Below are 21,026 nucleotides of genomic sequence, written 5' to 3'. Positions count from 1 at the left end.
AAAGTCTTTCTTTTTTTACAAATAATGATGCCTAAGAAAGGCCATTAAATAGAACCATTGCGGTCCCATGAGATTCGCTCCACACTAGTCTTCGGTTGTCTTATTTGATGAAAATTTACAAGTTTTCATTGAGCATATTTGAGGTATGATATGTGAGAGATGATTCATTGAATCATAATTTTAAAAATAAAATATTTTATTTATGATGGTGTCATGAATATCATCGACCGGTGAGTCGGCCTGGTTGATTCACCGTCGAAGATGTAGATCCATCCTCATGTCTCCTCCATGCTGACACGATGAACCGGTGCAAGAGGTTTGTGCGAGAGGCTCTGGCCTTGGAGTGGAGAGGTCAGTAAAGGGATTGGGGTCTTCTTAAGCATGGTCCTCTCTCGGTCATCGAGTCATCTTCTGGTAGCGGAATCGTCCCCTGGGTGCCAACGGTCTTGCACAACAGGTCAATGTCGGGGGGTTTTCTAACTCGACTTCTCTGATACTTAAGTTAGTGCAAGACAGAGAAGGAGAGAGAGAGAGAGAGAGAATGATATAAGCTGCATGGTGGCATGAGTGTCGAGCCCCCTCCATTAGCGTGAACTATGGGTGGCTTTTATATGTGGGCACTTGGCCGGGCCGATTGACCTTCATACTAGTTGATCGAAGAGAAGATCAGGTTAACTAACAGATCATTATATCAAACATCTTTTTCTATTCTCTCGTCCTTTGATTTTGATAAGGCGAGATAGTTAAGACGGGCGACTTGCCGACGAGTTATGCTCGAAGGATTACCGCGACTATCGCCCTTCTTTCGTATAAGTAGGGAATGTTCTTCTCGTCCCTTATCTAACATGATGGATTATTGAGGCTGCACCATGCCGCCAACCATTAGTGCAGGGCAATTATGACAAGGCATCATCAGAGAGCTAATGACTCAAGAGTCCTCCTTAGGTATATGTTTTCGCGACAGATGAACCGGTATGGGACAAGATTATTCCTATCAATTTGCAATACCTGCAAAATCATTTAGAATTCTGCAAAGGCTCATGTAACACTGATCAAAATTGTCAAAAGTCTATCAGCCTAAAGCTGATTTCACTAACTTTATAATTAAAGCATAAATGTAAAAGAGGTGGGTGCACTTGCAGTTGCTTTCTAGTATCTACGGCTTTCTCAAAGATAAAGTATGAGCTTCGCAGGTGTTGGAGAAGAACCATAGGGTGAACCAATACAAGGGGCACCTGAACCAGAGATGTTTTCCTCAATCATTGTGTGAAAAGATAATTGACTCTCGGATTGTAGAGACATCAGAGCTCCTCCTGGCATCACGACGGCTATAATTGACCACGAGTGAAGCTGTGTCATAGTAACAATCATCACAGGGCATCTCTTGCATCTCTCTTTCCTCTACGGCTCGCAGAGCCATTAGATCTGCCACCGAAAAGTAGACCGATATAAGTACGACAATCACAGTGCAAAACTTGATGCTCAAAATTGATAGAAGATAAGATTTCCTCAACTATATGAGGAAATCTTATCTATTCTATTGAGGAAAATCCTCTATTCTATTGAGGAAAATCCTCTATTTTATTGAGGAAAATCTTCCCTCTTAATCCCTATAAATAGGAGAGGGACATGCTAATGCATTCAAGCTAAAGTTACTTCAATAAAGCTTCTTATCTTCTATTCTTTTTATCATGGTATCAGAGCTGTTTGCCTAGAGCGCCATCATCGTCAAAACTATAGCAACAACAATAGCAGCAGCAATATGCTCTTGCCCTACTCACGAGCCTTCGGAGCAACCTTTTGTTGATCACTGACAATAATATACAAGACATAGGTAGGTAATCAGGGCAACATGAAAAAGCGCTAGAAGAAGAGTGCTCAACAGAATCAAGAGACACTAGCCTTTGTGAAGCAGTTGACCTTCTTTGCTTACCCACTATTCTTGGCCTCATTGAAAAAACTTGCATAGTGAATACTGGAATACAGTAAAAGAAGACATAACCGATGGTCTCTATTTCTTCCTTGGCGCAGAGTGCCCGACTCCCTCTTCTGCAAGGAGGCACATAGTAGGAACACAAGTGTGAGAATGAAGGAAGGTTCTGAAAACCCAAGATTGAAGAGTATGTAGAACTTGCAAATGTACCTCTGCCATGCTATGGTGGAGAAGCGCTGTCCTTCTAAAAAGACTAAGCCTAGCAATTTCACTTAAGCTCCACCAAATTGCAACTATAACTTAGAAATCCTCGAGATACTCAAAACTGATCTAAGGTCCATGATAAGGAAGCTCGAGTTTTTGTCCAAACTTCACAAATGCATGTAACTTGTAAAATATAAGATCCCATCTCCAACTATGTAACTTGAACACATGAACAAACTTAGAATAGTCCAGTCCGCCAATCTATAAAGTCCACCTTCATGATCATGGCACCAAAGCAATTTAAAGCATTCAGGGAAGCAGAAGGTCCAACGAGTTAATATAATCACCATAAAAGATATAATTGGAAAAGATCAACCCAGCAAGGATCAATATTATCAACCACAATTAAAAATTTACCCATTCACAAGCAAAATCTTCCAAACACTTCAAAGGGTGGCCAAATGTTATGCTGCTTCAGGTGGGTAATAATCACATGAACATTATAAAGTAATAATAATAACAACAACCACCATATGAACATTGTATACGTAGAAGACAATTTTGAACAATTACCTTTATTCTACCATGCACATGGTGAGGTTCAGTGAAACTAACAGAATCTTAGTGACAAGTCATTCTCAATATGCAAAACAAAACTAGCTTATCTCTAGCTACTCAAATGAAGCTAATTACCTGCCAGAAGACTGAATAAACGAAGAAAAGGAAATCTATCTAACAAGAGACAAAGCGATGTTCCGCAGCTCTAATCGAACAATACACATAAATGAAGCCCCTAAAACATAAGAATGGTCGAAGAACACAAAGCAAAGAAAAGAAGAGATGAGATAGCACTAACCTAAGCCTGTTAGATTATATGATCCTGTTTAATTGAGTAAGATATATTACAGACCTGATTGGATTCTGATTACGATTATTGACCAATAGAAAGAATATATAATTATAATAGGATTTCTTAGGAGATGATTTTGATGGGAGGGAGTCTCATAGTTACTTATCCTATACCCCTCCGCTTATGCCTATAAATATATAGGACCAACTAGGGACTCAATAGGTTACATTACATTATCAGTTTAGTTTAGAGATTATAGATCTTAAGGTGCAGCTACAGTGGTTTTAAACAGTGTTACACCAGAAAAAAAAAAGTGTTAGTCAATCCAAAAATATTATGACATTGATTTTAATTTGATTCAAACTCAAAAAAATAAATTAATTCTGTTTAATTGAAAAAAAGAGAGAAAACTGGAAATGATAAAATAAGTCTATTACAAAGTAGAAATGTTCTATGGTAAAAATTTGAAAATAAATAAACAAAATTGATGCTAGTTGGACAATAAGCAAAGCATCAAAGAAAGCATTTTTGGTTACCTCTAGTGGTTTAGGGACTCAGTTCCATCATTGGAGGTAGAAGTGTTCATAGCGGCTTATTTCATCATTTTTAATTCAAAGCAAAATACTGAGAAGCTTTTAGTCCAATTCTGCTTGTCATTCCACTAACTGTGGCCAATTTCTTTAACATGTCCAGTAAAAATGGCAGAATAAACATTAATCAATCAATATTGCCATGACACTTCATATAAGACCATGATGAGGCTATCCGTTGCCGTAAACAATGACAAATTTGAAATAATCACAAGATCATGATATAAATGACTAGCACAATTCACTGAATATTTGAACTCCCACCTCTTCAGTATGGACCCCTGCAAGATGAAGCTATCCATTGTTTGAGTGCCACTATTTCTGTAGATTGTGTCAGCTTGAGCCAAACAAGTAAGCATTATTGATTAGCAATTTTTACATAACCAGAACCAGATTATGAGGGAGTAAATGCTTTGCATTTCTACTGTAGAGACTCTCAGATCAGCCATTAAGTAGCACTCAGCTGACAAACAAATTTATGTTCTCTAATCAAAGAGAATTATTTGCAGCAATTTATTCGATTATATTGAGTCCAACTGGTACTTTTCACTGCACTGCTTGTGAATCTGTGATGAGTTGTCTATTATTGGTCAGTATGCCAATGAGCAATCCTAAGGTTCAATATGTGCACATGCTCACATTATGTATTGCCCATGTTGACCATTGATTTTGAATTCTTGGACAGAGAGTAATTGTAAGAATTCTTCAACTCTAGTCTCCATAGACAGGTTACTTAAAGAAGCTAGGGGATGATATTTCACCTGAACCCTGTTTCTCTCTCACCCTTCAATGTCCTCAGCAAATCCCAAATCCAAATTTTCAATTGACCCAGGATCACTCATTTGCCCATTTAATATATCCAACACCTCATAGATCTATCCCCCACTAGGAAAGGATGAAATCCATTCCCTCAATTGGTCTGAGCCAAAACGGGTGACTTTCTAACACAGAAGTCCCTCCCTTATCATTGTCCTCACCTTTGCAAGATCATCCCAACATCCAGCAGCTGCATACAAGTTAGCAATCAGCACATAGTGCCCAGAATTGTCCGTCCCCATCTCTTGGAGCTTCTTTGCAGCTCTTTCTCCAATCTCAGTGTTCTCATATACCTGGCATGCCCCAACAAGAGCTGCCCACATTGCAGCTGTCGGCAGTAGTGGAGCTTTATGAAGAAGTTCCTCTGCCTTTTTAACCAAACAAGCTCGAGCAAATAGATCAACCATGCAAGAGTAGTGCTCCATCTGTGGCGCAATGCCATATGAGTCAATCATCGTTTTAAAGAGCTTATGACCCTGGGACACAAGTCCCAGAGTGGCTACAAGCTGAGAGGACCGCCACCATGTTTATGTGGTCAGGTTTGATCCCACTGTCAATCATCTGATTAAAAAGTTTCAAGGAAACAGTTCCCTCACCTTGTATTCCATAACCTGCTATCATTGAAGTGTATGACACCTGATCACGGTTGGTCAGCAAGTCGAAGACCCTTCTGGCAAGTAAGATTCTTCACGACTTGTCAATAAGGGAGTTCCAGAGTAATAGGAATCCCTTGAAATCATGTTTAATAATGTAGCAGTGCAACTCCCGCCCATGCTGAAGGTTTGCAACACAGGCACATAAGGCGAGGTACGGAGGTTCTCCTGAGTGCACCATGTCTCAGAAAATGAAAGAAGCTTCCTCTGCTTGGTCTGACAGGTGAAAGCCGGCAATCATTGTATTCCATGCGACCAAACTCCTCATTTTGGCCATTTGAAACAAAAGGCAAGCATGCTCCATGTCTTTACATTTCAAGTACATTGTAATGAATGCATTGCGGCCGCTCTCAATCCCATCACTGCAGCAACGAGAAGGAAACCCATGAATCTCTTTCCCCAATTGTAAAAATCCAACATGAGAACCAAGTACTCAGACTGATGACCAGCATCACAAAGCCAGCCTCAAACCCATGCGTGGTCACCTCAGAGATCAATCTCAATGCTTCTCTAGGATTGCCCCTTTGCAAATGACCACCGACGATTGTGTTCCACATAACGCTATTCACCTCTGAGTTCTCCGCTCTCATCTGCTCGAACAATTGGAATGCTTTCTCCCACATTAGCCGATATGGATACCCTAACACAATAGTATTCCATGACACCACATCTCGCTCCGGCATTTCGTCAAACAGCTTCCTCGCAAAACCTAAGGCGCCACACTTTGAATACATTGCGATCAACGCGTTCTGGACAAAAATGTTCCACTCCATGCAGCTGTCATTAATTGACCTGTGCACTTCCTTCCCAAACCCCAGGTCAAGCACGTCGCCACAAGCCTTAAGAACGTACGGGTAGTTGAATCTATCAGGCCGGATGCCTCTATATATATATATATATATATATATCATGTGAATCTCTTTGTTTCCATTAAGTCTTTTCCTCATAGTGATAGTTATATCTGGATTTATTAAGCATTTTATATGACTAAAATTCTAATAAAACAATAAAAAATGATCGAAACAAATTATTTTTACTTTAGAAAGTAAATTATTTTGGCTACAATAATAATTATGTGCTCATACAACTTTTGAAAATCAAGAATCATCACCTTCAAATAGTTTTTCATAATCCTCTTTTGCATTTTTACGAAAGCTTTCAAGTTCAACTTCTCTTTGAAACAGATTGAATCGAAACAATTTTCATCGGAATCAGTTTTAAATGAAACGAATAATTTTCTGAAATTACGAAAATTTTTCGCTGGACTAATTCACCCCCCTCTTAGTGCCGCCCATGATCCTAACAGAATTTACTCCAAAGAACAAGAAGATATTTTAGAGAAAAATATAATGTTTTTATCCATGTTACATAATCTTCCTCCTCATCATTATTTCAACGAGACAAAGCCAAAGCCAAAGCAAACAAAATGATCACATATCTATGACATTATTATTATTATTCTTATTATTATGCCGGTTGACAAAGAGGCATTCCAAACCTCTAACAAACGTTATGATGTAAAGCAACAACATCCATCAGGTTTGCATGTCGAAAGAGAACCAAAGCGTCCGCATGGCCCGAAACAATCACCATCCGACTTGCATGGCACCCCGATAGATACGCAGGTTGCTTTTGGCTCCTTAATTGGGTTTTCTGTAAGTAAACATAATATTTAAGTAGCAATAAGAAGAAGTTAGAGAATCATCAACAATGTTTACATTGAATTCAAATAATGAGACGGAAATGATTCTAATATATACCAGTGGATGCCACAAGCATGACAAGAGATAAAACCAGGAGACCAACGATGAGAACAGAGAGCTTAGAAGCCATTTGTGATGGACCTGATGAAAAGAATATTGATGATAGAAGGTTGACGATTATAATAATATCAGGACTTTCGGAAGTAGCACTAACCTGGAGTAATGGTGTCAAGAGAGGCCATTAAATAGAACCTCTATGATTGCATGAGATTTGCTCCTTACTAGTTTTGGGTTTAGTATTATTTACAAGTATTTATTGAGCATATTTGAAGTATGATGTGTGAGAGATGATCCATTGAACCATAATTTGAAAAGCAAAATATTTTATTTAGATTTACTATTCTCAAAGTATATCTAAAACAAATATAGTAATATATTTCTATTTAACTTAATCATAAGTTGTTCCATCGATATTAGTTTTGATTTATTCCGTGATGCTTTTGTGAGTTTAGTTAGTATCCAATGAGTTTATCTCGACATATAATTTATAAGACCTGATACATTTAACCAAAGTTTTCTAAACAAAATCTCTTGTCCAAATTCACTCTTCCAAATCTATATCAAATGCAAATAAACTAATATTACACTTGTAATTGGAACCATATCAAAATATATAGCATACATGAAGGACTCTTGGCTGCCTGTAAAACTAAGAGTACTGAAATCCATACCTTTACATTAAGAAGTCATAGTCTTCCACCAGTAACAAGTTGCAACTTCTTCGTTTCTTTGTCCCATAGACTGTTGGCAAGTATAGTTTGTCAATAATTCATATCCATTTATTTATATGGCACAAACAAAGCTGTGTTTTAACTATTTCTTCTTCTAGTTTCATTTTCTAAGCATAAAGAAGAATTCATACCTGATCAATGTTATAGCTCAATTGCATAATTGAAAATTATTGACAGTTCAAGATAATGTTGAGCTAGTAATTCACTTCTTCGGAGTTTTCGGATGGAATATGAACAGGCGAGATATAATTAGTTAAAATTAACTCACCTTATTCATTTGTTGTGATTTCTAATAATCTCGATTGGTTGATGTGATCTTTAAATTTCTTGAAATATGAATTTTTTAGGAAATTTTTGAAGATAATTTTGCTTTCACCCAATATAAGATTCATGAACTTAGGAGTAAGAAATGTCATGTGTATGTTGAAAGTATTGTGTGCGACACAAAGAGTGTTGTGAATCCGAAATCATTTTCTCTCACTTTCGGCTACATCCTATTAAGAAATGGGCTCCTACTAACCCAACCCACCTATTGAAGAGATCTTAAAAGCCTAAGCCATCCTATCATATATATGCCTTTGGAAAATCAAGTTTGACTCTAATGGTTTTGTTCTAATTTCTAGGATCAAATCATTGTCTTTAGAAAGCATTATCTTGTTGTGGATATTGGTTATCATCTAAAAGATATGATGAATATAAAAATTGTCTTTTAACTTGTTAGGTGGATACAAAGTGAAAGCCTGCAATGCATGATTCACAAGTGTGTTGCATGATTCATGAAAACTAGCATATGCTCTCTTCTTCAACCATTTCTATATTTCTTATCTTTCCTCGAAAGACATGACAAAACCAAAACCATGATTCATGAAAACTAGCAAATGCACTCTTCTTCAACTGTTTCTATATTTCAACTCATAACTTTAACTCGATTAGAGGCCCTAACATAGTAGCATGTTCAAAATTTCAAGCATCTCCTCACATTTGAGAAGTAGTGTCCAATAACTCCATTAAATCCCCACTAAATTATGGTTTTGGTAAACCTCCAAGTATCTAACTTTATTTTCTATAACATTATTGCTTTTACCGACGGAAACATGAAAATAATGGACAAAAAAATAATTTCAACATCTTAGTTATGTTTTCAATGGTGACAAACAACGGTACCGTTAGGAGCCACAACAATTGTGTCAGTGCGACGTAGTTGTCGAGCGATGCTGATGCAGATATAGAGCGACAAAATAGATACTCGATGTCTGCATCGATGCTGATGTAATGCAGAGCGACAAAAGAGCAACGATCTATTACGAGCTAGACGTGCCTTCCTTAATTGGGCCTATGATGTGTCCATCTACGATGCCAACTTCCTCATGGCTTATCATGTCCACCAGGTCACTTGTGCTGCTTACCACTCCCTTGACGTTGGCTATCATATCTCCGACATAGGTACGTGGTGGGTTCACCACTTTTGTGCTTCCTACAATCTCGATCCCGCTTACCAATTTCCTCATGGCTTATCACGTCCATCAGGTCACTTGTGTTGCTTACCACTCCCTCGACGTTAGTTATCATATCTCCGACGTAGGTACGTGGTGGGTTCACCACTTTTGTGCTTCCTACAATCTCGATCCTGCTGTCTTCCATCTATATTTTGTGACCTCCTTGTCCTCTAGCTCTTTACTATTTACCAATGAATCCGCGGTAACACCTCAGGTGAACAAGCCCATAGACCCTCGATCATGAAACAACTACACAGGGTGATTGAGGAGACGATGGGGTTGTTATTAATGGTCACCACACCAAATGCATCGGCATTGAATCACACGGAACACAGATTCCGCACATACTGCTGATGCACTGAAATCCTCGAGATATGCAAAACAAAACTAGCTTTATCTCTAGGTACTCAAATGAATCATACAACTACTACTCCAGCATGACAGTGAACGGATCAAAGCAATCCAAATCTTCTGGTCTCAGAAATTTTTAAGACAGATTTCACTGCTCGAACATGGAAAGAGATCAACCAAAAGATCAGGTGGGATCTCATCACACGCATCAGAAAATTGAACAAGTTGACAAAAACAAAGTCGAAAGCTACAGCTAACAATCAACAATGAAATTGAACCTCTATCCACGAAAAGCAAGTAAACTGCATTATCTCCATCGACAGAGTTACCTTTTCCTATATGTACTTCGTGTCCCGCAAACGCAGACGAAGCTAATTATCTGCAAGAAGACTAAATAAACGGAAAAAAGGAAACTTATCAAACAAAAAATATATTAATCTGATTTAGCTATAAAGAAAAGAACTTGGCGATGTTCCGCAGATCCAATCGAACAATATACGTAAATGAAGCCCCTGAAACGAAAGAACGGCCAAAGAAAAGAAGAGATGAGATAGCACTTAGCTGGGCCGCCATCAGAGAGCTACTCGGAGCAATTTATAGCTGGCAAGTACGAACCCTAAACCTCGAGCACTCCGGGAGGCAAAAACCTGACCGAATCTTGCCACGGGGAGCTCTCGGTGAGGAGAAGCTCGATCCGGCATGCTGCGGAGATTGTTCCGACGGGTCAGAGATCGAAACCTTAGCGGATCGAGAGGGGAGTGAGGAAGAAGAGCACGAGCATGATGCGTGGTAATGACAAGTCATCACCAGCTGTCATTCGACCGGAGCAGTTGGCTCTCGATCGTTGAAGTGTGACGACGTACGGCGCGTTTTATTGCACAGATCTTAAAGCGGGATTGCTTAATGATCGGGTCGTTCACAACTCCTGCATTGTGATCCGTGCGAGCGCACGGCACTCGGTCGCACTCATGGGTGTGGTGTATTTACTCAAGTTATTAATTTATTAAGAACAACTTAATCATATTAAATACAATTTCAATTATTAATTTTAGCTATTAATATTTAATGTAAATATTTCATAATAACGGTTTAAAGATATTTTGATATGGATTATAATAAAAGAACGTACTTAAAGTGCAGCTACATTGGTTTTAAACAGTTTTACATGGGAAAAAAAAATAAGTGTAAGTCAATCCAAAAATACTATGACATTGACTTTTAATTTGATTCGATCTCAGAAAATAAATCGATTCTGTTTAATTGAAAAAAGAGAGAAAACTGAAAATGATACAAGTATTTTACAGGGTAGAAATATTCCATGGTAAAATTTTGAAAATAAATAAACAAAATTGATGCTAGTTGGACAACAAGCAAAGCATCAAAGAAAACGTTTTTTATTACCTCTAGCAGTTTAGAGACTCAGAACCATCATTGGAGGTAGAATTGTTCATAGCAGGAAGGTCAATATACCTGGACAATCAAAACAAGCAAGACTTCAATTAATTAGTAAAAAGTTGACAATTTGAGATGATGATTAACATAGATGAAAAAGGAGGTAAAACAGTGTGTACCAAAGCGTAATAACTCATCAAAACAAAAAAATTCCTAGCAAAATCTTATAGAACAATCAGATAGTCCATGTCTCAACAATCAACACCTTGACTTTGCTGGCCCAATAACATGTGCCTTGGTTCTCTTCAAGCTTTTACATTTGCTAGTCACATCCAAAGGCTTATTTCGTCATTTTTAATTCAAAGCAAAACACTGAGAAGCTTTTAGTCCAATTCTGCTTGTCATTCCACTAACTGTGGTCAATTTCTTTAACATGTCCTGTAAAAATGGCTGAATAAGCATCAATCAATCAATAATGTCATGACATACATATAAGACCATGAAAAGGCTATCCGTTGCTGTAAAATAATGACATATTTGAAATAATCACAAGACCATGATATAAATGACTAGCAAAATTCACTGAATAACTGAATTCCCACCTCTTCAGTCTGAACCCCTGCAAGATGAGGCTATCCAATGTTGAGTGCCACTATTTCTGTAGGTTGTGTCAGCTTGAGCCAGACAAGTAAGCATTATTGATTAGCCATTTTTACATAACTAGAACCAGATTATGAGGGAGTAACTGGTTTGCATTTCTACTGTAGAGACTCTAGGATCAGCCATTGACTAGCACTCAGCTGACAAAAAAATTTATGTTCTTCAATCAAAGAGAATTAGTTGCAGCAATTTACTCGATAATACTGAGTCCAACTGGTAGTTTTCACTGCACTGCTTGTGAATCTGCGATGAGTTGTCTGTTATCGGTCAGTATACCAATGAGCAATCCTAAGGTTCAATATGTCCATATGCTCACATGATCTATTGCCCATGTCGACCATTGATTTTGAAATCCTGGGCAGAGAGTACTTGTAAGAATTCTTTGACTCTAGTCTACATAGACAGGTCACTTAAAGAAGCTAGGAGATGATATTTCACCTGAACCCTGTTACTCTCTCACACTACAATGTCAACGACAGATTCCAAATCCAAATTTTCTATTGACCCAGGATCACTCATTTGCCCAGTTAATGTATCCAACACCTCATATATCTCAGGTGCCAGGGGGTTCGACCTATCCCCCACTAGGAAAGGATGAAATCCATTCCCTAAATCAGCCCAAGCCAAACCGGGTGATTTTCTAACACCCGAGTCCCTCATCAATGTCCTCACCTTTGCAAGCTCATCCCAACATCCAGCAGCTGCATACATGTTAGCAATCAGCACATAGTGCCCAGGATTGTCCGTCCCCATCTCTAGGAGCTTCTTTGCAGCTCTTTCTCCAATCTCAGTGTTCTCATATACCTGGCATGCCCCAACAAGAGCTGCCCACATTGCAGCTGTCGGCGGTAGTGGAGCTTTATGAAGAAGTTCCTCTGCCTTTTTAACCAAACCGGCTCGAGCAAGTAGATCAACCATGCAAGAGTAGTGCTCCATCTGTGGCGCAATGCCATATGAGTCAGTCATCATTTTAAAGAGCTTATGACCCTGGGACACAAGTCCAGAGTGGCTACAAGCTGAGAGGACTGCCACCATATTTATGTGGTCAGGTTTGATCCCACTGTCAATCATCTGATTAAAAAGTTTCAAGGCAGCAGTTCCCTCACCTTGTATTCCGTAACCTGCTATTATTGAAGTGTATGACACCTGATCACGGTTGGTCAGCAAGTCGAAGACCCTTCTAGCAGCTAAGATTCTTCCTGACTTTGAGTACATGTCAATAAGGGAGTTCCAGAGTAATAGATATCCCTTGAAATCATGTTTAGTGATGTAGCAGTGCAACTCTTGCCCATGCTGAAGGTTTGCAACACGGGTACATAAGGCGAGGTATGTCACGATGGTTACATAGTTTGGTTGAACTCCTGATTGTACCATGTCTCGAATTACAAAAGAAGCTTCCTCTGCTTGGTCTGACAGGCCAAAGCCGGCAATCATTGTATTCCATGTGACCAAACTCCTCATTTTGGCCTTTTGAAACAAAAGGCAAGCGTGCTCCATGTCTTTACATCTAGAGTACATTGTAATCAGTGCATTGCGGACGCTCTCAATCCCATCACCGCAGCAACGAGTCGCAAACCCATGAATCTCTTTCCCCAATTTTAAAGATCCAACATGAGAACAAGCACTCAGACCAACGACCAGCGTCACAAAGTCAATCTCAGACCCATGCATGGTCACCTCAGAGATCAATCTCAATGCTTCTCTGGGATTGCCCCTTTGCAAATGACCACCGACGATTGTGTTCCACGTAACGCTATTCACCTCTGAGTTCTCCGCTCTCATCTGTTCGAACAATTGGAATGCTTTCTCCCACATTCCCCGTGATGCATACCCTGACACCATAGTATTCCATGACACCACATCTCGCTCCGGCATTTCGTCAAACAGCTTCCTCGCAAAACCTAAGGCGCCACACTTTGCGTACATTGCGGTCAACGCGTTCTGGACAAAAATGTTCCACTCCATGCAGCTGTCATTAATTGACCTGTGCACTTCCTTCCCAAACTCCAGGTCGAGCACGACGCCACAAGCCCTAAGAACCGACGGGTAGGTGAATCTATCAGGCTGGATGCCTATCTGAACCAGCTGCCTATAGGCGAGGAGCGCATCGGAAGGGCGGTCGTCCTTCATGTACGCAGAGATCAACAGGTTCCAATGGAGAACCTCCAAACTGTGCGAGGAAAAGACGAGGGCGTGGGCATCCGGGAGGAGGCCAAACGTGATGTAGAGGGAGGTTAGCCTGGGGAGTAGAGAAGGGTGGTCATGCAAGCCACAAGAGAGGGTGAGGGCATGGAGCTGCAAGCCCTGACGGGCGGCCTTCTGGGAAGAGGAGCATGAGATGAGGGATGAGAGAGAATGGAGGACAAGGAGAGAGGAAGCGGGGTAGCGGAGACGTAGAAGGGAGAAGGCAGTGAAGGCCTCGGAGAGGTGGCCCTGGGCGGAGAGCGCCTTGATGGAGGAGATGAGGGAGTGGTGGTGGTGGATAGGCGGAGATGCCTCTAAAGCTTCGGGTTCTGACGGTGCAGGTGGTGGTGACTGGGCGAGGAGGGGGAGGTGGAGGAGCGCTTTCTTCCATGGATTTGGGACGTGAGTTTGGGCTTGAAGCATTGCAGCACACACGGCCATTGGAGTTTAAGTTGGCCTTTATATATATATATATATATACACACATTGTGTCTTGAGCCAATATACATTATCTAATGATAAAGAACAACAGGATCCAATAAAAAAAGCGATTGTTAAATAATATATATATATATATATATATATATAATTTTTTGCCTGATACAATTGTGCATAAAAATACTTGCTCGCAGTAGTTGGCACAGAAATGACCATACAATTTCAGGGTTGAAAACAAATGAGAAATCAATTGTTGCCCTTTCTCTTGGCCTGGATTCCATATGATAAGACTTGAGAACACAGATCATAGTTTCATGCAATGTCACAATAAAATCCTGTTAGTATTGCTTCTGTTTGTCCAAACACTTCCATCCAACACTGCCCTCCATGTTTGGCTGTATCATCTCTTTTGTATACCAAAGCAATTGTCTATACAACAAAACAACAACAATTGCAAGAGAAAAACAAAAGTATGTTGACTATGACAAAGACTTGAGATTCATCAAGGGCAGAGCCTTAGGAGATGGTTTTGTCCAAACTACAAACTAGCCCATATTGATGCACAATGAGAAAGTCATAGAAGATAATCTTATTACCAATTTAAACCTTGATAACCATTGAAGCTGGCAAGTGCACTCAACCTGTAGTACCTCAACTCAATCCTTGTCCATCCAACATGGTTGCTGGCTTTATTTCTCATCAGATTCAGCATGTTCTCTGGTATTTCAGTTCCATCCACATGCACATGTATCACTGCAATTATGAACCATGAATTTCCCAAAAGAAAACTATAAAGGAGGCACAAACATGTTCTTTGGTTTATCACAAAATCTACTTTCACCCAGTTACATGATAACAATCTAATTCCCCACTCCATGTGTATATCCAGGATATTATGTGTGATCAAGTAATCCAAAAAGCAATATAGGAGTATGATGTGGACAGTGATTCAATAGTTTCACTGCCATGACCATAAACAATTGGGAGCCTTGCCGATTTCCATAGTGTTGCCAAGCTCCAGCCAACATGCAGCTGAAGCAAACATGACTACTACTAACTGTAGTGGCTGGGATTGCCCCACTTCATCTCCAAAAGCTTCTTAACAGCTCGTTGGCCAATCTCTTTGTTCCCACGAACCTGAGAAGCACCAACAAGGGTAGCTAACATTGCAATGCTTGGCTCAAAAGGCATTTGATTGATTAACTCTTCTGCCTTCTTGAGGAGACCTGCCCGACAGTATAAATCGACTATGCAAGAGAAATGTTCCAATCGAGGTGCAATGCCATATACACTGATCATGTGGTTGAACAACAACTGTCCTTCAGTCACAAGTCCCGAGTGGCTACAGGCTGAGAGTATGGCTACCATTGTTACATGGTCTGGTTCAATCTCACTGCTAATCATCTGCTGGAATAGCTTCAACGAAGTGATTCCTTCCCCCTGCATTCCGTAACCTGCAATCAACAAAGTGTAAGAGACCACATCACAATCTCTCATAATGTTGAAAAGCCTTTGGGCAGTTGCCATTCTTCCTGATTTGGAGTAGATACCAATGAGAGAGTTGCCAAGGGCCAGGTGGTCTTCAAATCCCTGCTTGGTTATATAACAATGTAGTTCTCGTCCATGCTCGAAGTTCATAACACGAGTGCACAAGGAAAGCATGGTTATAACTGTAACAAAGTTGGGTTGCATGCCAGAGCCGATCATCTTATGGAAAAGAAAATAGGCTTCCTCTGGTTTTTCTGCATGTAAAGCTCCTGAAATCATGGCATTCCAAGCAATCAGACTCTGCATGGCATTAATTCTAAACAGAATGTATGCATAGCTTGTGTGCTTGCACCTGGAGTACATTGTGATCAAAGTATTCACAATATTTTCAATCCCGTCGCAGTGAATTCGAATTGCCACTCCATGAATCTCCTTTCCAATCCTCACAGACTCAACTTTAGAACATGCCTTTAGTCCAATGACCAATGTCACATGATCCACAGCTGAACCACTGATTCTCATCCGGGAGATCAACCTTAGCACTTCCCAATGGTTACCCAACTGCAAATTCCCTGAAACAATAGCATTCCAAGTTACGGTGTTCACTCCTGGGCCCTCAAGCATCGACTGTAGCAACTCAAACGCCTCCTCCCACCTTCCTACCGAAGCATATGCCGAGATCATCGAGTTCCAAGTAATAACATCTCTCTCAGGCATTCCATCAAACAGGCTCCTCGCGGCGTCCAGTGCACCGCACTTCACATACATGGCCACTAAAGAGTTCCAAGCGCACAAATCCAATTCTATCCCAGCGGCATCCATGCAAACATGAATCTCCCTTCCTAAGCCCAGGTCACCCATCTCGCCGCAAGCGCGGAGAACGGACGAGTAGGCATGCTTGCCCACCCTGACGCCCCTCTCAACCAATTGCTTGTAGGAAAAAATCGCACCTTTCCAACGCCGGCAGCGGGCATGCGCAGATACGAGGAAGTTCCAAGCCAAAGAACGGTTATTGCTCGAACTTTCGGCTAAAGAGGTGGCGTCGGAGAGGAGACCGCCTGCGGCGTAGAAGGAGGTGAGCTTGGGAAGCAGGAAGGCGTGGTCCTGGAAGCCGAGGGCGAGGACGAGCGCGTGGAGCTGCCGGCCCTCTGGAATGGCGCTGCGGGAGGTGCAGCACGAGAGGAGGGACGACAGAGGGCGCAGAAGAAGGGCCACGTCCGGGGAGCGGAGGCGGAGGTCGGAGAAGGCAGCGAAGGCCTCGGACAGGTGGCCGACGGCGGAGGCGAACTGGATGAAGGCCACAATGGAGCGCAGTTGAGAGCTGCGAGCAGCCGAAGGGAGGGCCTTCGCCGGTAGCGCCGGCGCTTGGTAGTTGGTAAAGGGAGAGGGGAGAGCACTCCACCATCGTATGGGGATGCACCTGTCGATGTGGTCGAAGGTGTTCGATGAAATACTGGGAGGAGAGGAGCGCATCAACGTCTCGACGCATCACGGTGTGGTGCGGCGGAAGTGGTGGTTTGATTCATTTGAAACGCATCTAATTGTTTTGATTCGGAAATGGCCTTATCGGGTAGCCACGGAACCCAACAAATAAACTAATTAAACCCGATCCGATGAGCTATCGGGTCGGACGCAACTCTCTCTTGCAAAGAGTAGTCCGTTTATCAACCTGGATCGTCGGATCTAACTGGACGGTCAAGATCGACCTTGTATGTTTCTCGTCCTCGTGACATCTGTTTGGCTGCTCTCGGTTAGCTGCATGGATCAGTCAATGCAATATTTAGAACAAGATGATATCTATATAAAAAAGACAATAAATCAAGAGAGACACAAAAAGTTATGAGAACTAAATTGCTTGCTGCAAAGACACAACATTCGTCAATCTCTTACACTCAGTTACAGCGAGCCCAACGTTACAAGAGGCTACCTGTGGATTGATCACCATCTGTATACCCAACCAGCACTGATGCTGTCAACTTACAATAACAATCCAAGCTTCAAAGCTAACAGATCCAAGTAAAGAAAAATGAATCAACAACTTTGGAGAACATACCATGCATGGTGGTCAGCTCCCAATTGATATCGCTTCTGCTTGGAATTCAAGTAGTGAATTAAGAAAGAGATCCAGAGAAAATGGAGAATCACTGAGACAGGTAAAACAAATATAGGTCGATGCCGCAGAGCACATGGAGGGCGCAAAACTCTACACAGGTATTCCTGAGAAGCCATCCAGTCGAAAACTGTGAAAATTCACTTTGGTAGACTTAAAGACATGAGCAAAAAAATTGATCTATACACACCGGTGACAAGTGAAAGTATCAGATATCGGCAGGGTATATTTAGATCCACATGTGAATACATATGCATCATCAGAATGACTCTTTTCCATTCTTTTTTGGCATACCAACTCAAACAATGATGCCATGATTATGTAGCAACAGATCACTATCATTGAACACCTTTATGTATCAAATATTACCCATGGGAAGAGATTTTCAAAATAAAAAACCCAAGATTCTGTAAGCTACCCAGTTTATTAAAGTTGCTACTGCACACACCTGCATGACAAAAGCCTTTAGTTACAGTAAGCTTTGGTCACATCAAGAATTTTGTCACCTATGACAAGTTGTTTATAATCATTACAAACCTATCTAAGCAAAAAATGATAAGTAAACTGATACTATCTTAAAAGATTAGCATAATCGTATCACAACCACAGTAGTAACAGTAACAGATATAATGAGGAAAAAATATAATCCAAATATGGCATATCTTCAACTGCATGCATTGCAACACAAGCTGTAATCAATTTGGCATATACAGCGACATTCACGGTTATTTAATCATAATACTGCATCTTGAAGCCGTATAGAATTCAGTCATAGTCAAATGACTCAATCATGTCTTCGGTCACATGAAAAACATTTTAGAACACTTGTTAGTAGATTTCCAAATAACATTCCACATCTTCCTCCCACCAGTGTACTTCAGTATCCAACAAGATTACAGGAGAATCATCTTAAAATAAGAGTGGTCATTAGTTCTAATACTCTAAAATTTGCCAAAGATACTGTTAAGAACTTCATTTTATCCTTGAGAAAACCAAAAATTGAAGCATCAAGCTTCACAATCTACTGAAGCTGCTCTAAAACATATCCCATTCATAGATACAATTCAATCAAAGATTGTGTGTCCAAAACAAAATCAGAAATGAAAAAAGACAACAAAAGCACCAACAAATTGGCATATCTCAGAAAATTCCTACTCTCAGATCATTTAGCACCACCTATCACATTAAGTGAAATTTGAACGATTCATGCCACAATTGCGGCGGTTCAGTAACCTAAAATATATCCACAACAGACATGCTATACCCATCAACCATAAAGAATGAGTCACAGCTACATTTTTGGCAAATCCTTTCCAATTCAATCACAAACCAGTGATGGCAATTTAGCCCGGTTGGGTTCGGTTTTGTACCAGGCAAAATTTACTGGTCCAAGCCCAGGGCAGTCCGGTCTGAACCATTAAGAAAATATAACTGTTTAAAGAGAATGGAGTTGCAATTAGGGATCGCGACTTCTCTCTCTTCCTCTGCTTAACGTTGCCATCCATCACTGCCTGCCCCTCTGTTGCCCACTGCACGCCGCCAACATGGTTTTGGGGTACTCTTCCTCCATTGCCACTCTTCCTCTTCTTTTCTTCCTTCTTCTTCTCCTCCTCTTCTTCCATCTTTTTCTTCCTTCTTCCTCTTTTCCTTCTTCTTCCTCTTTATTCTTCCTCTGCTTTCTCTTCCTTCTTCGTCCCCTCCTCTCCCTCCTCTAATCAGTTTGTGGTACATTCCAGTACCGACACAAGGTATGCCGAAATGGATCAGATCCATACCAGTCCAGCCATGGACCAGCACAAGTCCAGTAACCGAAACTGCAAACCTTGTCACAAACTACACAGAAATCTGTTTGCATCAGTAGAAAATCTATTTGGAGTTTTTTTATCCACTGCAACCTTATATTGAGAGAGTGAACAAACAAGATGCAAATAGTTATAAAGCCAGTTAACAAGTGCATGAATCAAATAAGGACAGGAAGTTGATTACAGTGCCTTCGTTTTCCAAGTTAATGTGAAGGCTTCAGTCAATTAAAGACAATAATTCACAGAAGCACGTAAACGGCACATGACCAAATGTCATGCAGAATGTGTCGAATACACTTTCCATCTAAATGCACTGTAACTGAAAAAACAAAATGATGTATTCCTTGTGTTTTATTTACTTGATTTATTCCACCAACTTAGAAAATTATTGAAAAATTATCTTTTCTACTTTGATTTGTATCCTTCACAATGTTTGTTATACCGCCCAAATCAATATGGTACGGGCAGAATGGACCAATACAGGCATGGGTCGATACACGGATCACCTCATTTCAGGCAGTCCAGTTAAATCAATAAAAAATAAAAAATGGTGGGGCCCTCTCCAAATCAGCATTTAAAAAAAACAGATTAGGGCTCATGAACACAAGCTCTCTTCTCGCGTAAGATGGTGCTGCCTCGCTGTTGCCGCTTCACCACTGCTACTTCAATGCTTCCTCGCCGCTGCCACTTTGACGATGTCATTCTCCTGCTTCCCAAGTACGCTGTTGCTGCTCTTTTCCTCCTCGCCAAACCATCGGTACGCACCAACATACCATATGTTTGTACATCGGTATAGACCGGTATGTACCATTCTATCAAATTGTCGAAACATGTTTGGTACCCAAAAAAGGCAATCCTTATTCTTTCATGTGAATTTATTGACAATAGTTGAAAATTCAAAAAGCAAAGTCATTTTTTAGGAAACTACCAGTAGCTTTTATATTTATTTTCAATATTCACACTGATAAATAGAAGTTTTAAACCAAGCACTAAATAAAAACAGAAATAGAAATATTTGAAGTTCGCCAAGAAAAAAAAAACAGCTTCGGTAAGTTTTGGTCTAAAATGTGACAAAGAATACCTAGATGGTATCTATACACTAATAGCATTGGCAAGAACATAAATAATGCATAACAACTTTATTCATTACATGACTTATTTAAAAAACACAAATGAACCTAAGTTATTTTATTCTTTATAACATGAATAGCTCGATCTAAGCTACATACACAACAACTTTGAGTTTGCAAAGAAAGAAGATAGCAAACCTGCAGCAGTCTTTCCCAGCAAAAAGTTTCCAAAGTGCTTCTTTAGGCTCCAATTCTGCAGTAGTAACTGTGGTATAATCTAACTTGCTCAAAAAGATGGCAACAGGACTGCCAGGTGAAGGGGGATTCTGAGTTAGCAATGAGATACATGAACCACCTTTACTTCTTGCAACTTCATCTGATGCAGAGAGACTTCAACATGTTCAAGACCCAATTGCCACTTTATCAAGTCAGAATTCTTCTGAAGAACCTGAATTTCACCAAAAGGGAGCTTCAAATCCAGAGCCTGTGGACCAA

The 21,026-nt window shown here is 40.4% G+C and overlaps 2 protein-coding genes and 1 pseudogene across 10 annotated transcripts in view; all 3 read right to left on the bottom strand.

Moving 5' to 3' along the window:
• Nucleotides 1-790: 790 nt before the first annotated feature.
• LOC135627585 (pentatricopeptide repeat-containing protein At1g71490-like) lies at nucleotides 791-5,993 on the bottom strand (annotated as a pseudogene).
• Nucleotides 5,994-6,473: 480 nt separating this feature from the next.
• On the bottom strand, nucleotides 6,474-14,056 carry LOC103972580 (pentatricopeptide repeat-containing protein At1g71490-like). Of its 8 annotated transcripts, none has more exons than XM_065132154.1 (8): nucleotides 11,382-14,056; nucleotides 11,045-11,217; nucleotides 10,789-10,857; nucleotides 9,945-10,089; nucleotides 9,717-9,777; nucleotides 7,481-7,550; nucleotides 6,807-6,890; nucleotides 6,474-6,699 (listed from the first exon to the last, which is right to left on the bottom strand). In XM_065132154.1, exon 1 carries the CDS (start codon nucleotides 14,044-14,046, stop codon nucleotides 11,896-11,898), a length of 2,151 nt encoding a protein of 716 aa, XP_064988226.1. In that variant the 5' UTR covers nucleotides 14,047-14,056; the 3' UTR covers nucleotides 6,474-6,699; nucleotides 6,807-6,890; nucleotides 7,481-7,550; nucleotides 9,717-9,777; nucleotides 9,945-10,089; nucleotides 10,789-10,857; nucleotides 11,045-11,217; nucleotides 11,382-11,895. The 8 variants fall into 8 exon arrangements, with proteins under 8 accessions (XP_064988226.1, XP_064988225.1, XP_064988224.1 ...); XM_065132153.1 differs by having other exon boundaries at nucleotides 9,950-10,089; XM_065132152.1 differs by having other exon boundaries at nucleotides 9,717-10,089; nucleotides 11,045-11,229.
• A 296-nt stretch (nucleotides 14,057-14,352) lies between these two features.
• Nucleotides 14,353-21,026, bottom strand: part of LOC103971866 (pentatricopeptide repeat-containing protein At1g71490-like) — an 8,394-nt gene continuing 1,720 nt past the window's right edge. The window contains exons 2-5 of one of the 2 annotated variants that reach the window (XM_065132148.1): nucleotides 20,730-21,026; nucleotides 17,603-18,107; nucleotides 15,612-17,304; nucleotides 14,353-15,515 (exon numbers count right to left, since the gene is read on the bottom strand). The exon at nucleotides 20,730-21,026 is cut by the window's right edge and continues 562 nt beyond it. In XM_065132148.1, the coding sequence (XP_064988220.1) occupies nucleotides 15,115-15,515; nucleotides 15,612-17,022 (1,812 nt within the window). In that variant the 5' untranslated portion in view covers nucleotides 17,023-17,304; nucleotides 17,603-18,107; nucleotides 20,730-21,026 and the 3' untranslated portion in view covers nucleotides 14,353-15,114. Of the gene's footprint in view, nucleotides 15,516-15,611; nucleotides 17,305-17,602; nucleotides 18,108-20,729 lie in introns of those variants that run through there. The other variant, XM_065132149.1, reaches the window with a different exon arrangement.

Source organism: Musa acuminata, chromosome BXJ2-11 (assembly GCF_036884655.1).
Source record: "Musa acuminata AAA Group cultivar baxijiao chromosome BXJ2-11, Cavendish_Baxijiao_AAA, whole genome shotgun sequence".
Lineage (NCBI taxonomy): Eukaryota > Viridiplantae > Streptophyta > Magnoliopsida > Zingiberales > Musaceae > Musa > Musa acuminata.
This window is presented reverse-complemented; position numbering and strand designations above follow the sequence as displayed.

What these genes read in the sequence shown, in the direction of transcription:
- LOC103972580 (XM_065132152.1), bottom strand. Translation starts at nt 14,046, where the DNA reads ATGCTTCAAGCCCAAACTCACGTCCCAAATCCATGGAAGAAAGCGCTC.